The sequence below is a fragment of the Macrobrachium rosenbergii genome, chromosome 3 (genome assembly GCF_040412425.1).
Source record: "Macrobrachium rosenbergii isolate ZJJX-2024 chromosome 3, ASM4041242v1, whole genome shotgun sequence".
Classification (NCBI taxonomy): Eukaryota; Metazoa; Arthropoda; class Malacostraca; order Decapoda; family Palaemonidae; genus Macrobrachium; species Macrobrachium rosenbergii.
Genome location: NC_089743.1, coordinates 17,927,124 through 17,944,770, shown reverse-complemented (window position 1 = coordinate 17,944,770; position 17,647 = coordinate 17,927,124). Strand labels below are relative to the sequence as shown.

At 36.8% G+C, this 17,647-nt stretch overlaps 1 protein-coding gene across 1 annotated transcript in view; it reads right to left on the bottom strand.

Annotated features, from left to right (window-relative positions):
* Positions 1-17,647, bottom strand: part of Bruce (BIR repeat containing ubiquitin-conjugating enzyme) — a 361,218-nt gene that overhangs the window by 224,640 nt on the left and 118,931 nt on the right. The window contains 5 exon segments of the mRNA XM_067128151.1: positions 210-385; positions 2,921-3,216; positions 3,381-3,592; positions 13,957-14,199; positions 14,450-14,659. Of these exon segments, the coding sequence (XP_066984252.1) occupies positions 210-385; positions 2,921-3,216; positions 3,381-3,592; positions 13,957-14,199; positions 14,450-14,659 (1,137 nt within the window).

The window sequence follows — 17,647 nt, the reverse complement described above, 5'->3', positions numbered from 1 at the left end:
ACACTTCCTTCCTAGTCCATGAAAACCAATTGCAGTTTCCCATTTATGTCACACTGTACTTGACACAAAACATTCTTTTCAGCCTCATTTGCAATACTTTTTTACTTGTCATCCACTCCGTTTCACCTCTTTCTACTATAACTTACCCCATTAATAATAATAAAAGGGTAATTCCCTTTAGAGGGGCAACTGACAACAGGTATACTTACACCGACACCAACTTCTCCAAAAGATTTGGTAGCAGTCTCCAGATTTACTGGTGGCTGTTTCTGGTGGACCAATCTCTTCCTGAGACGCTCCCTGGATGGACGAGGAACAGTTCTGCTTGCCTCAGAGCCTCTCCTCTGAAGGCATGTTTCAGCAGTTAACCAAGTCCAACGTCCACCTAAAAATATGGCATTCATTAATACTGCTCCCAAAAAATAATAGCAATATACACCAGGCTTCACAGCTCCCAAATATTTAAAAACAGTTCTTACAATTACAAGATAATGTAGAACATAATACTTTCACGTTTTTCAATAAAAATTACAAACTAACATTATCACATTAAATACCTACTTGCATTACTTAAGATTACATTTTCAAAATTATTACATTACCATCTATCAGTCTGATCCCAAATTTTTGTGCAGTATAAAAAAACTACAACCATACCATTATCAATAATAAATAGTTCAACCATACCACCATGATAGCATTTTTCCCTCTCAAAAGACTGGCCTGAAGGGCTTGTTCTTCACAAATATAGTAGATCATATCTAATATATTGCACTTTTTAAAAAATTTTATTAAAATGAAAATTTTAAGAGATTCTGATGAATTTTATATTATGATTTTGCTCCCAACCTTTCAATTTAATAAGAATTCTAAAACCACAAATTTACTGATCCACTAAAATCACCAAACAAAATGTGGGTTTCAGGTAGTCCATGGGTGGGCCATTGATTTCTCATCACATAATTTTTAAATGTACAGTAGTACCTCAGATCTCGAACTTAATCCATTCCAGAAGGCTGGTTGAAATGTGATTTGTTCAAAATATAAAACAAATTTCCCCTAAGAAATAAAAGGAATCAGGTTAATTCGTTCCAGCTCACCCAAAAAGTCCCCCTTTAAAAATTTTTCCTATTATTAATGTGATCAAAAGTTAAATTAAGAGTATGCAGTAATAAAACAGTACATTACACGAAGTAAAATTTTTGAAAAATTTTGTTTACAGGTATGAGCAAAAACTTCGATTTACGATCGGTTTGGTGAAAATGGCATGCGGCCGGTTGGGATTGAGGGAGGAGAGGTGGGATCCCCTCGAGGAAACCGAAATGGTCGCAGTAGGCAAAGGTTGACAAAATCAATTTTATTCACATTTCGCAGGATAATCACAGGAACTGATAGTGTGTATGTGCCCAATTGTGTCTGAGAGAGAGAGAGAGAGAGAGAGAGAGAGAGAGAGAGAGAGAGAGAGAGAGAGAGAGAGAGAGAGAGAGAGAGAGAGAGAGAGAGAGAGAAGATTATAACCCAACAATAAACATGAGGATTTTGCAAACAAATAAGTAATAAGTAAAGAATGTACGGAAGAAAAGGAGACAGAGATCAGATAACTTTTCAAAAGGAAGTCATTTAAACAAACGAGTTCAGGTTGTTTCGGCCACAAGTCATTTACGCCGTAAACACCTTTATGCACAAAATGGGTGCTGTGTTTAGTACCAGCCCCTTGGGGATGTACATAAAACATAAAATAATGACGGTAAATACCATAAACATAACGGTAAATACCATAAACGTAACGTCTTACATTATTTTGGATGTTATGGCCTAAATGACTTATGGCCGAAACGACCAGGACCAAAACAACAATCCAAGGTGCATAGAAGTTGAACACAGCACCATTGTGTTTCATGATGTGGGGATGAGTTACTTTTACAGGTTAAAACACTGTAAAAATCAAGTGTCACTTGTAGGTATTTTACTGCAACAAAATTAAGTGATTCAGGTGAATCAAGTGAAAGTGTAAGCAAACGAGCGAAACGTAGTGAAAGAAAAATCATCCAAGCCTGGTCCCAGTGGTACAGGTGGGAAGTCAGTGGGAAGCAGATTCCTGTCTCCTACCAAAAAAACCCACCACCATCCCCTCCCTCTCCTCTCTACCATCTCACTCAGCACAGTCCCGAGCACTCACTCAAGTAAGACTCTCTTTCGATTTTTTATTACTGTATTGCATTTGATTGTTTTTATATTGTATCATTACATTAAAATTATTGTGATACTCCCTTCTTTTATTTTTTATATGAATTGCTGCTGCTTGTATGTACATACACTAATATTTATACTGAGTCTTCTTCTCCATCTATCTCAAGTCAGCTGTGCATCACTGCGGTGACATATGATTTTGTTCATCTTTTATGTTAAATTTTACTGCGAAATGCTTTATTCTTTTATTTATTTTGTTGAATATGGTTACCATTAAACTATATATTGTGCTTGCACTTTATGTACATATCTGTAAAGGAAAAAACATGCGGGTTATTGCCTTTGTTTTTCTTGTAGGACGGGGTAGGATGTCAAGCTTACCGATCGAAGCACTAGTATTTGTTCGACATACAACACAAAATTTCTTTGAAAATTTTGGTAGAAAAACGGAATGTTCGACATAAACGTTCAACGAACGAGGTACCATTATATATACGTATGTACAAACATTTCCATTTTCCTATTCTTATAATTTCATAAAATAAATTTTCAAAGTACATCAAAGTAAAAAAACATATATTTCATATGCTAACTATACAATTTATTTTAATATTTTAAGTCTCCCAACAAAGTAATGACAATGAAATAAACGTCTTTCTACAAAGTGTTTTCAATGAAAGACGGTACGCCACATCAACACCTGTAATTATTACATAGAAGTTACACTTACCATTCTCTTTTCCTTTGTCACTATCACTCTTGCGTGTGGGGATCAGTGCATCTAAACAGAGAGAGAGGTAGAGCAATAACCAAGACACTAAATGTGTATCAACCTGAGAATTAACATTCTGCCATGGCTGCCACATATACTCTGCATCAGCAGCCAGGGGAACTTGGTTGCCAGACATGAGACTGGCAGTGCCATGAAGTTGAGAAGAAAGCACTCTTAAAATGGCATTTATAACCTGGCTACCTCGACCACTACCAACACTTTTCTGACCAAGGAAAGTGAGTAGTGCAAACACTCTGCAAAAAAAGTACATAAGAAATGAGATTAAAACAAATTTGCTACATGTGAGTATAAGCCTGTCAAGCAAATTTAAGGTGCTGGGTTTCCCCAGGCTGAATTTTTAACATTTTTCAACTCATATTTCATATTTCCATCTCAAAAACAGAGCATTGGTCTTTACCTAGTTGCTGGAAAGTGTAACGTATTACTAGAAGAAAATAGTGTAATCATGGTGTTGGCCAGGAAATCACCCCACCACTGCTGTCCTGCACACAGACGTGCAAGCAGGGATGCTACACCTACTTGCGCTCCTTTGGGACCACGCAGACAAACTTGCTCAACTAAGACTTTTGCCTGTTCTGGGCCACACCATTCCATCAAATTGTGTGGAACCTAAAATAAAATTGAAATTATTAATGATCAAATATAACGGCAAGAGCCGAAGGAAATGTTTAAAACCATACGCAATTGTAATGCCACAGAATATAACTAAAAAGGAGAAAAAAACATTTTTATGGCGAGCACTACCTAGTCCTTTTACTAGCTAACAATGACAAGAAATGGTCAGTGAACTTAAAAGCTAAAGTCTCTGAGGTTTCCCCTAGTATTTTCTAATGAAGTAGCCTTCTTTTTTTCTCTCTCTTTCTCTCTCATATACGACAAAATTCAGTAGGTAGGTAGCCTATCTGTGTTTACCCACAGTCTACCTTGGTTTTATGACCATTATATAAATTTTCATAATAAAATTTATTATTGGACACTTACCAACTGTTAAAGTTAGCTTGCATCTCTGCACTGATAGGCAAGTCCGCATTCAAACAAAAGATCGAATGGCTGCCCGGATGTTCTCCACCAGGTGTGTTACAAATGTTTAAGCTCGTCAGAATTCTCCTTGACAGTCCACTAAGTTGTGGGGAAACTGGGTGGGGTCTACTTTAACAGTAGCTAAGTATCCAAATAATAAATTTTATTAAGAAAATTTATATTATTTTGGATGAATCTCACCTACAGTTAAAGTTAGCTGATTTCCACATTGAGAAGAGGATGGTGGATAGTGCAGCTAGACCAGTGGTTTTAAACCTTTTTCAGTGCCCGTTCCCCTTGATATCTCAGAAATTTTTCTCATACCTCATCCAATATAAATACAATACAAACACATGAAAAAGATTAGTGATACAAACCTCGCTGGCTATCATCTCCCATACCCCCAGGTTAAAGGTTTCGTACCCCTTGTGGATACAGGTACCCCAGGTTAAGAATCACTGAGCTACCCAAATCCGCTGAGCCAATTGAGCTAAGGGTTTTTAGCATGAAACCCAAAACATTATTACCTAATCTGGAATCCTTTCTGGGTCTTACTGCTGCCAGAAGTTGGATTCCATTCAGGGGGCAGGGCTCTCATATGTTTGCAATGAAGAGCAGCCTTGCAGAGAAAACCACTTCAATTCAGCTAGAATGAAACAAGCGGCGTGAGGGGACCCCTGTGCCTGGGTCCAAAAGCCCTATAAAAGGACAGACCCAAAAGCCCTATACAGTATAAGGACAGTCACTAAAAATAAATACCTTTACGATATAAAGGTATCTTCCTATACATGCTCCCCAAAATACTAAAACCCCGGATATAAAAAAAAAAAAAAAAAAAAAGATTGCTCCTTCCTCGGTCCAGGAAAAGACTTTACCTGCTACTAGTAGCGGACTAAGAGCTTTACTGTTTTAAACATGATTCTGCATACTTAAGGTACTGAAGGGCAAAATCAAATTATACTTATACTGCACCACATCAAACTCATCCTCACGCGACAATTTGTCATCCAACTAAATGAGGTAGTGACAGCTCTCACATTATGAATATTTACCTTCAATAAAGGTAAATGGTATGGAGCTAGTTCTCATGCACTACCCCAATCGAATATGTCACAGAGAACCTTGTGACAAAGACATTCTAGATTTCTTAAAAAAAAGAAAAGTCAACTTTGCCTCTTCCAGGCTTAACCTTTGACAAAGACATCTAGGTTTTCTAAAACCACAGGAAAAAGAAAAGAAAACTGAATCTTCTACCAAAGTCAGTTTAAGCACCTGCATCACAAGAGTCAGTGCTCCACAACTTCCTAAAAAACCCACCTAAAGGGAGCTGTGTGTGCCTGAGCACAAGAAAACTTACGAAACGCACTCTAATTAAAGGGGAAAACTTGGGTTCTCTTTCTTTAAATACTTAATGGGCTTCAAGATACTCAAAGACAACCGAGACCTATTCTCTGTGGTCTCTTTCCTCAACTAAATTAGGATACAGCGAAGCCAAACACTCCAGCAAACACCAATCAAACTGAAGGAGACCCTCCGAATCAAACTCTTCTTCCACCAGAGGACGACAGGAGGAGACAGCTGTCTCCTAGCGACACCTGGCAACATGAGACAACAGCAGCCGGTTGCATCCATGACTCGATGAAAGGCAGGCAGGAAAATGCTTCATCAGAGAGAAGAGAGAGAGAGAGAGAGAGAAACTGCGGTTTTTACCTCGAAGTATAAATGGATTCTGTAAGTAAAATGATGTTTCATCGATATTTTGCTGTTTTTCCCATTTAATATGTATACTGAGAGAGAGAGAGAGAGAGAGAGAGAGAGAGAGAGAGAGAGAGAGAGAGAGAGAGAGAGAGAGAGAGAGAGAGAGCTGTGTTTATCAAAGCACACTAACTTACTAAGGATGAGAATTCAGAGGCACTTAAACTGTGGCTGGGATGAGAATGTCGAGAGTTGCCTACATATGAAATCTGGATTTTAAATATTTTTTAAATAGTCAACTAAACTTGTAATGAAATACGTCACAATAAATCAGATAAAGCAAAAAATATGGTAACGCTACCTACGTCGATCTGTCATGAACTTGCTGGATTTGTTTTTTATGCTTATGGTAAAGTAATTAATATTACTTTCATTAAAGAATATGTATGGTACAGTACTGATATATATCTGAGAGAGAGAGAGAGAGAGAGAGAGAGAGAGAGAGAGAGAGAGAGAGAGAGAGAGAGAGAGAGAGAGAGAGAGAGAGAGAGAGATATTACGTTGTCTCAGAAAAATTGCTACTAGAGCCTATATATGAAATTTGGATTTTAAATATTTTTATGGTCATTAGATCAACACAGTATAAATAGATTCTGTAAGTGAAATAACATGTTATGGACATTTTGCTGTGTTTTCCCAGAATGAGAGAGAGAGAGAGAGAGAGAGAGAGAGAGAGAGAGAGAGAGAGAGAGAATGATGGCACAAGAATTTTTTAATAAATTTATGGGAGATGGTGTGGGCTACCCACAAAAAACATAAACCAAGAACTTACTGTAGTAAATAATTTTTTTATCATATACGTATTTGCACATAATCATGAAAATAATAACATGACATAACAAACCTAGCATTCTGTTCGGAGGAAGTTTCCCGTCGTTCTAAACTACCCATGTATTTTAGATGCTCTATACAGTACTACAGTAAACCCCTGTATTCGGGGGATGCGTAACCCCCCCCCTTCACCCGCCAATAGCTAAAATTCGCGAATACTTAAAACCCCTCTAAAAACACTTAGAACTGCCTATTTTGATAGTTCAAATACAAAAAAAAAAATCCTCTAAAAATGCTTATACCTGGATATTTTAATAATGTGCATATGCGTTCCAGAGAAATCCGCGAATAAGTGAGTCCACAAATCATGAGACCTCGAATACGGGGGGTTTACTGTAGTACTATCATAAAACATGTACATGTGCAGTACATATCTCAAAATCATCTTACAAGACAGGAAAATATCAGTATACATAAAATGAATGCCCAGTGCATTACAGTATGCACAGAATGTTTCAAGTTGCGTACGCCAAAGAAAACATGCGTGTCTGAATGATAGGGATACTTAAGAGCAACAGTTGTATGCTGGTATACTTAATTTTGCAACATTAGTTTGAAATGATATTAGGGTGTTCTGGGATGATCGTTTGAGGTATATTTTTATTTGACTGTCAAGTTTGGCGATGAACTGTTAAAACAGGCAGTTATAAGCGTTTTAGGGGTGCATATAGCCTACTGAAGAGTAACAGCAGTAGGAGAGTACTGTAATGTATGGTTACTCTGGGTGTTTTGGGAGGATGGTTTGGGGTGTATTTTTGTTTGAAATATTAAATTATTTTAGTATGATAATTTAAGGTATATTAAGTAAGAGCACTGTAATACAGTATACTGTATATTATGTATATCTTTCTATCAACCACTCTCCCTTTCTATCTATCTATCTACCCATCCATCTCTCACCTTTGGAGAGAGAGAGAGAGAGAGAGAGAGAGAGAGAGAGAGAGAGAGAGAGAGAGAGAGCACTGAGTAGGCAACATATATTTGACCAAGAGCAGGCAACACTCTCTACCCTTCGCAGTCAATGTCAAGATATTTGACATATTTGACAGGTTACACCTTTGCCCCTTCACTCCAAAGCTTTCAGATGAGACTGGGAAAAAGATGAGGGAAAAAATTTATTGAACTAAATTCATACTAATTCACTATATGTTTCCTTTAATGAATTGATATTCTGTTTTGTTTACATTATTAATATATGAAAATTATTAAATCATTTACTTATCATACAAAACAAATAAATATACACATTACATATGCAAAAAAATTCTCTCATCTCAATAAGAGAGAGAGAGAGAGAGAGAGAGAGAGAGAGAGAGAGAGAGAGAGAGAGAGAGAGAGAGAGAGAGAGAGAGAGAGAGAGAGAGAGAGAGAGAGAGAGAGAAATTAATATTTTTATTTTTTAATATTTAATCTTAAACTTAATGTTAATATTTGAAAATTAGTCTTGTAAATCATTATTTTATCATAAAATGTGTATTTAGGTACAGTACAGTACTGATACCAAAAATATGAAAACACAGAATATTGCTCTATGAAAAATCCGTGAATAGGCGAGTTTCCCGCAAATAATTTATAGATAGGTCCCACAGAAAAATCTGTGAGTAGGTGAGTCCGCGAATAACGGTGGTTGACTGTATCTCCTAAAAATAAACATTCTGCTAACACAGTAATCATTCCTACAGAACCTGACAATCTTAGCCTTGACTCCAGTGGAGGCATCCTAGGAAAAATAAATGTACAGTACTGTGATAGCAGCAAAAGGCCAAGAAATACCAACAAGTGCCTATACTCAATGGCAGCAAGGAGAATTCTGGCAAGAGCTTAAACATTCATAACACACACAGTGGAGAACAGGTGAACTAGATAGTCACCGAGCAGTCATTTGATCTTTCGTTTGAATGCCAACTTGCCTATTGGCATGGAGATGTAAGCTAACTTTAACAGTAGTTAAGATTAATCCCAAATAAATGCATTGTTATACAGCATCATTCTTATCAGTTGTTACCATATTGTACTACCATACAGAAGATACACACTGTGTACATGTGAACCTAGCCTAGGTCAATGACTTACGCTAGGTGTTACACTCTCAGTATCCATTTGCATAAGTCAAATAGGCTATTACAGCTGTATTTAAGATAAAGGTAATGGCACATACCGTACTGCAGAAGGTACCTGTGGGCAAGCACTAGAGTTTCTGTAACCTTTGTGCCATTGGCAAAAATGCACATTACAGTCCATGTAATATTTTTTGTTTTGCTTTTGAGAGGCAGATAAATGCATTATATTAGGATCAGAAAAATTTCCTTCTCTATTTAGCTACATTCAAAGAGTATCACTGTCCAATTGCACATCAGTCCTTGCTATTCATGCCTAGAATGGTTGCTGTGTGCTTGTGAGTCACAACACTTCCTCCTCAACAAGTGACTTTTGTTGCAGTATTCGCAGCATCACAGGTGCTGTCATTGCTGTGTGTGCAGTGTATAGCCCAACCTCCTTCTAAGAGGGCCAAGAGGGTGCTACTTCAGAAAGAGTTGGAAATTGTCAGGAGAATCAAAGTCGGATGGTCAATAGCCTATATCAAGAACTATGGCACTGCCTGGTCTACCTTGCAGAACATCAAAGCAGCCAAAGGAAGGCTGAAGAAATACATGATGGACTTTGGAAAGATGTCCAGGAGTCAGTCATGCAGGGTGATGGTGAAACCCTGTCATGAGAATATTGAACAGTCAACCTTGATCTGGTTTCATCAGAAAAGGGTAGCCAAGGTTTACACATGTAGTGCTGAAGTAAAGGCTGCTTAAATGAAGTTTCTAGGTCTACATGAGATTGCAGACTTTAAGGCATCTGCACATCAGCTGTTTCAGTTCTAGATTAAGCATGGGGTTTCCAACATGAAGACTAATGGTGAAGCTCTGAATGCTCCTGAGGAGGGAATGGAGGAATCTGGCACACATTGAAAGACATGATGAAAAGGGACACCTTGTTTTGAGTCAACTTGTCTATTCTACTCTATTCTATCAATCCTTGCCCACTAACAGCTTCACTGATAAGAAAGAAAATAATCTACTTGGTAGAAACCTTTTGAAGCAACATGTGTCTGCTTTGTTATGTGCAAATGCCTCTGTTGGGCATCGTTGCAAAGCTACCACATCCACTGTGTGGGCTGGTATACGATCTCCCAGTGATTTGGTATCATCTGGCAAAGGTTTACTTCACCTTCAAGATCATTTCTGACTTGTTCCATATCCAGTTTTGCAAGGAGGTTGTTCATCATCTCACAAATGGTCTTGGAACTGCTAGACACTGGATGAAGGATTTCCTTCTCATTGACAATGTGCCTGCACATCCTGCCACAACCCAGTTGGTTGGTGAGAAAGGTCATATTAGGGTCATGTTTTTGCCTCCTAATACGACTTCACTCAATCAGCCAGTGGACCAACGTGTCCTTATTGCAATGAAACAGCAATACCAGAGGAAGTTCCTGAAAGATGTGATGATGGTGTTCAAGGATGAACAGAAGGAGCACAGCTTGGATACACAGGGCGGAATGAACTCTAGGGAATCTGCAGAGGTATTCGCTGAAATCTGCTACCTGCAATTTTGCAGAAGCTAGGAAGGACATCACCGTTCAGACCCTGGAGCACACTTGGAACTGTATCCTTAAGGAGGAAGAGAGTATGATCAACTTCCAAGGCTTTGAGGTGGAAGACTGATGTGCCCAACATGCCAAGGGAGACACTGTTTCTGGGGATGATGTATGGAAATGGCTGGACAACAACAGTGGCCATCCTGGATTCCTACTTCTGTCCAACAGTTAGATAGCTCCTGCAGTTGCTGCTGGTGAGATGGAGCAGGAAGCCACTTGAAACAACGACCACACTGACAAAGATTCTGCATCACAACCAGCACCATCATATAAACACATGAGGATGGTCTTCCAATATGTTTATTGAAATTATTAAAAATCCCAACATTGTCTGTAACTAGAGCTTGCCGAAAGGATTCAAGAAATGCAGTGGATGGTGACTGTGAAGCACAGCTGTCATCCTCATTGTCAGAGTACAGCTACTCCAGACCCTCAACCCCCGGCACCAAAGCCCAGCACCATCTACTTCTTCGGTAACTCAGTCATTCAGCTCAGAAATGCAGGCAAATACTTCAGCACCCTTTGTTGACATGCCAGGTTCATTCAGCCACCTCTCAAAGATTAGAACTGTCTAGACATCTCAATGCCTCTAATGACTACTTTGTCACTTCATGACCTTGAGAAGGTAAAGGAGGTAGAGAATCTTGACGATACAGTGGTGCTGGTGGAGGGTGAGGAAGACTTGTAACCCTACTTGGAAGTTTTTTTAAAAGTCTGACAATTTTAAGCAGTTTGGCACTGCACACAGGTAAGTGAGAGAAAACTTTTTTTCAAGCATAATTTTTTAGTGTACATAAAATATAAAAATAAGTGCTACCTGTGTTATAAGGAAGTGTACTGCACCTACAATTATACCTACCGTATTGTATGTTGGGTAAAACAAAATTTTGCTCTTTTTTTTATTATTATTATTATTATTATATTATTCAGAAGTTGAACCCTATTCATATGGAACAAGCCCACAGGGGCCTCTGACTTGAAATTCAAGCTTTCCAAAGAATGTGGTGCTCATTAGGAACTAAGAGTGATCTCACTTATCAAAAAGAAAAAAATATATTAATAAATAGATAAAAATATATTTAAATACAAAGAGAATAGCACTGCACATTCTCTTGAATTTTTTGAATTTCCAACTGCACGACATCCTCAGGGAGACCATTCCACAGTCCAACGTTGTGAGGAATCAAGGACGTCTAGAACTAAGAAGTTCGACAGCGAGACACATTTACACCGCAGAACAGCATTCTAGTAAAGGAAGCTTAAATGACCTAAAACAGGTTGCACTGATTTTATCACTGTTATAAATATATGTGGTCTTACAAACAATACCTAACTTTCTTCTAGCATTTGCTAAAACTTTCATTACATGTTTCTCAAAAATAAGGTGCAAGTCAAAAGTCACACCTAGAATAGTTAAAGCTTCAGACTCATTCAGCTAAGTCCCATCTACCAGATGGAGAGGATGGGGTGGAAAATCTGTACGAGATCTCCTAATCAAGAGTTCAGCCTTGTACCCCACCGACTACACCATTTACTGATCCGGTCTGTGTCTCGATAGAGACTGAGGGCAGCTCATTTCTCACAAGTGGAAAATTTACTACAACCACAAGTGTTGCATCATCGACATTCTGAACAATCTTGTTTTCCAGGCCAACAACCATATCGCTTGTATACACCAAAAACAATAGTGGACCAAGAACACTACCCCACGGAACTCCAAGCACAATAGGTCTTGGTTCACTAAAGATTCCATCAACAGCAACTCACTGCAGCCTAGCTGTAAGGACATCTTGATGTAATTCTAAAACTTTAGCTTTTTATTTTTATTATCTGTGTGCTTCTTACACATTTTTAAGAGACACAATAAGAAAAAAGTTCAAATCATGTTTTGCAAAAATATTCTACTGCATGAGACTGTACTGTACCATACATACAGTACCTACTGTACTGTGTTACGTATAAGCATATTATGTACATCTTGTTATAGGTATGGGAAACAAAGGTGCTTAAATCTGATTTAAACATCATGTTTCCAGTTGAAGGTGTCTTGGTTGTTATTTATAAGCATGTTCAGTACATATGGTTATGCGGTGTTAACAAGGTGGGGGAGGGGGCAGTTCAAAGCTCCAATATCCAGCAGGGCCTTGGATGTATTAACCTGGATGACAGGAGATATTGCTATAAAAACCATTACCATACCTACAACCAAACTAAGTGCCCTCAGGAAACAAAAATGCACCTATAATTCTAGTATTAGTCATGATAGCTAAGGAAATTATATAAACATTTATATACATATACATTTACTATATAAGAGTGCCTGTACAGACACTTCTCATTTAATAACAAACCTGTTTATTGACTGCTTGGACTTACATCCAGCTCTCTAACCAAAGTACTGTATGCAGTGCAAGAGCTGTACATGTAAATTGCAACTTCTGTATGCAATGGTATGAATGTCTGTTTGTCTGTTTACATCCTCTTTCTCTCTTGCATTGTGTGTGGTCAATTTATTGCAAATTTTTATGAAGTTAATGTCCCTTAAAATGTGATTAATATAATTGTGTTTATCAGTAACCACACTGCATTATATGATGTAACACTTCAACTTCAACTTAGTGGACTTACATACTTACCAACTATGTACCCTATCATGATTATTTTTCCCTATGCTGCCATTTTATGTGGCATTACTCTTAGCTATAAGATATCTTCAAAATATTCAAGTTCGGGCTGTAATATAGGGCCTTTGTTATCTAACAGACTCTGTTACTTATCAGAAAGGCCAGATTCCCAAAGTGTTTGTTAAGCTGAGGCACTACTGTATTTAGCCAAGATTTCAAACCATCTTATATATTGCCTACAATTAGGTAAGCAACATGTCTGAGCACTGTACAATTTCTGAAATCTGCACATGCCATACATATACAATCATATTTTTGCCTTTCTAATCTGCATTGTAAAGCAACACATACATAACATCATGTAAACATCAAATGACTACCACTTGGGGGCATCTTGTACCTATAATAATTAAGCATTAATTGTAATTTTGTTTTGTAAATTATATTATTTCATTAATATTTTATGGTGCTTTACTATAAATTTGCACAGAAAGTCACTGTGTATACTGTCAAGTATACATTTATGAGTGCTAATTACTGACCACTGACTTATTTTTTTTATCTGCTTCTTCCCCTTTTTACAGACCACATTCTTTTTTGTAAGACACTGCTTTAAAGCCAAATTACCTTTTTGCGTTGTGCCATACAAATGTTCAAACATTTGGAATAACAAAATATTCATGCTGTTAAAATATTTCAGGAAATGGTTTCCAAATATTGTAATATTACTGCTTTAATATTGAGCTTTAGCTGCAAAATAAGTCCAAAATACTTCACAATAAAAATCAAACCTTATTAACATAATAATACTTGGCACCTCCCCAAAAACAACATGCACACACACACACACACACACACACACACTAAACATTGAAAAACTTGTAGGACATACACACACACACACACACACACACTAAACATTGAAAAACTTGTAGGACATACATTAAACTAGGAAGTATAGGCAACAATATAACACCTAGATATTTCAAAAGTACAAGCCCTCAAGCCAAATTATTTTCTTGGTCTATATTTCAAGTAGCTACAGCTACACTTTCAGAATTAATCATTCAAGCAAAAAGCAAGTTCCAACTTACCGACATGCTGGGAATGGGTAGGGACAAAGTGAGGAGGCAGTTAAGCAGATACTGCATCAAAATGGCTAGTTTATCTGATGCAGATTTTGCAGCAGCAAGGAACTGCTGCTTACTATCACTGTTCGAATTAGTTTTAAGAGAGTATGAATTTATAACATTTTCTCCACTGATGCCACCAAATCGTTGTAGCCGTCGCATTACAGAAACCACCAAGTTGAGGTGTTGCTGTTCCAGCATACACTCCTATAAGACAAATATAGTGAGATTGAAAATTTTACAACAATGACTTCAAGACAAACAAAAACAAGCTGATGAAATGACACCACCTTAGTTAGCAAATTATGATAAAGGTATTTAACAAATTCAACTTATTCACACGCATATAGCATAAAAACCAAGAAAACTACCAAAGTTGGAACTCTGGCTTGATTAACTGTGTGATGATACATCATAATTCTCTTACATGCCAGGTAATTTTAATGTTACATCTTACCTGATAGGCCTGAATAATCCTCCTCTCTAAATCAGCATCTCTTACACCAACACTAGGCATTTCTGCATGACCTGATGTTGCACTGGATGGACCAGAAGGTGCTGTTGGGCTCATCAAAAGAGGATTCAGCAGCGATCGTAATTTGCTACATGCTAGACTATAACGACATCCTATATCTTCCACAACACTTCCCAACACAGTCAGCTGAGTCTGTTGATAGTGCACAAATTGTACAAAGTTATTTTAAAATACCTAAATACTGCAAAGTATCTGAATTACAGTCGAATCTCTTAAAACTGGCGTTCTGTGGTCCAGGAACTCCCATGGTTTGGTAGATTTTGAATCAGCTGAAATTAACTTGTTGAGTGGCCACGAGGGCTGCGCCATGTATTGTTTACAACTTCCTGACAGTAAACATTTGCCATATCTCTTTTGTTTTATGAAAATAATTGTTAGTAATGAAAATGTGTGAAGTCAAATATGTTTTTGATATTAACTTTAAATGAATAAACATATTTTTTAAAGATTCAACTTGAGAAGGTTCTACCAAGTCAAAACTTTTAATTAAAACAATGAGACATTTGGCAACGCACAAATTTTTTTACTCTTAGATTATTTGAAAGACTTATAGGTGATACGGTTTTGAAATTTCTTTTATATAGCTGTATATTTACCCATTCAATATGCCAACCATGAGATCAGGTGATGCTGAGGTAATAACAGCAAATCTTTATCTATGCTAGAAAATGTTTCTCCCGTTAGCGAACGTTTAGTGTTTATTTTCCTCAATACATGGCACCGTGCTTTGTTTACGTTTTGAAGCCAAAAGTGTCAAAATGCACTGAGTGATCGCCAAAATTCATTCATTATTTTTGTCCTTTCATTACCCTCTACAATCAAAATAAATGACGATGAAACTGATAGCAATAATTATGAAGATAGTAAATTTAGGAGATGAAAGTCACTGATAATATTCTGCAGATTCTGAGAAAAGTTAAGTATTTAACTTATGGTTAGGCTAACTCAGGAGTGTAGGTTAAATGTATCAAGTGAAGTACACTATTTTAAAGAAAATTGTACAATATGAAGTTATAAAATGATAAAGTGAAAATTCATGAACAATAAAATAATAAAAAGCAGGATCAGAACTTAGCCAAGTAGTAGGCTAAGTCGGCAACTAAGCTATTTATATGAGGAATTAGCTTGCAAGAATATGTTTACAAGAGGCTTCATTTTATAGGGATGTATTCTATATTCTGGGATTTCCTGTGGTGTGGCAGTGACCTAGTTCCAAGGTTCCCGGATTTAAGAGGTTGGACTGCATAAAAAAAATCCTTTGACAAGTATTTCTTTCATAAAATGAAACAGATTATCTCACAAGATACTTCTATAAATATTAAAATTATCTAGATACATTGAATTTAGCAGCCCTAGCCAGGCTAGTATGAACACATGGTCATTTCATTATTTTAGAATCAGAGGCATAGTCAAATAATGACAAGAAAACAGCCCACAAATTATAAATTAGGATCAACATTCTTTTAGCTGATCAGCCACCTTAACATTAGAGTTGTAATGTTAGAACTGCAGTCTTCTAAAATTTTCCCTACTTAACAACTTTCACATTCTTAAAAAAATTGCTAGAAGCAAATGCATTCATTTCAATATATTCATCAGCACTACCAATGTTTTATGTTAGTTTCTTCCTTTAAAGAGTTACATTTGCAGGATGGTTTTATCCACACCATTCCATTTTGTGCACTTTCTATCTGAATTCCTAACTAATCAAAGTTTTACAGATAACTTTTCCCAATGACTGTCATCTCATTACTTCCATATACAGGGTACAGAACATATTTGACTTATTAACTCCTTATCCCTTCTCATTATATGTTATCTTTAGATCTAAGCCTGTTTTTTTGTTTTTTGCACCTCTCAACACCCTCCTCATTTATATTTTCTAAACACATCCCATCATGAATCACCTTTTTGTAACCTTACCTTTTCAGATCAATCACTGAAAACTTTACCTATAGTTAAAATGTCAGTAACATTGAATTTCAAACCAGCATTTCCTACTTAACTGCCTGAGGCTAAAACAGTACTTCCGTAAAAAAAAAAATGGAGGTTCTGTAACTAGAAAAAATATAAAAGAGAACTGGTGATAGAAGGGACTGTACAAAGACCCTTAATACTTTCTCTGGTGAGCTACAAGGCATACACTAAGCTTTCTTGAACTGCCAATAAGTGCTATGAACACTGGTAAGCAAGTCAGAAGAATTTGAGATAAATATTGGTACCCAAAAAGAACTAGTAATGAATCTTTTCAGGTTTATCACAGCAATGGATGAGGCAAAAAGGTGTGAATAAAAATCCCCATTTAAGCTTATGTAAATGACATGGTGTTAATATCACATTCACATGACGACATCTGAGGAAAGTGTTAAATTAGAAAAGTGGAAAAAGGACTGAAAATCTGAATTATTAAACTAAGCTAATGGTGACTAGAAAGGAAGCACAAGAAAACCTTCTGTCTGCAAGTGATTACACAAATGCCATGGGAGAGATGTAGGTGATGAATGCAAAACTTCTTTAAGGAAACACATGGTGTCTCCTGAAATGTTCAAGACTGAAAAATCCATTGGAGCTAGGACTTCACAATTACCCAAATTTATCAAGCTATACATTAATCACGCAGAACTCCAAGGCCGTACTACTCACAAATCACTTTGGCCATGAATACAGATACTGTACTCCAGTGAAATACACAAAACTCCCAATTTGGAAAGGTGGCAGTTACAAGAAGGAAAATCTTCAACTGATAGGATGTGGCTATGATATTTGTACCACATATAAAGGCTATCATATATATTAATTTGGCCTCTAAACACAGTACCAATTCTGTTTCATTTTCTTTCCTCTTTTTAAAATGGCTACTCCCATATTAATGGTTCTACATGCATGAAATTAAGATATGAGAACCCTGTCATGAACCCCAAGTCAGTATGTTTAAATTTTAGTAAAACTCACTTGTTTATTAGAATAAAAGTTTTACTTTTAATATCAACATCACCCCTCAAAATCCAAAATAAGACCTACCATAATTTTACCCATTCAGATATATCACAAATTATTAAAAATGTCTATGCACAGCATGAAGTTTCATTTAAATAAGTTTAAAAAAATCATGCTGCAGCA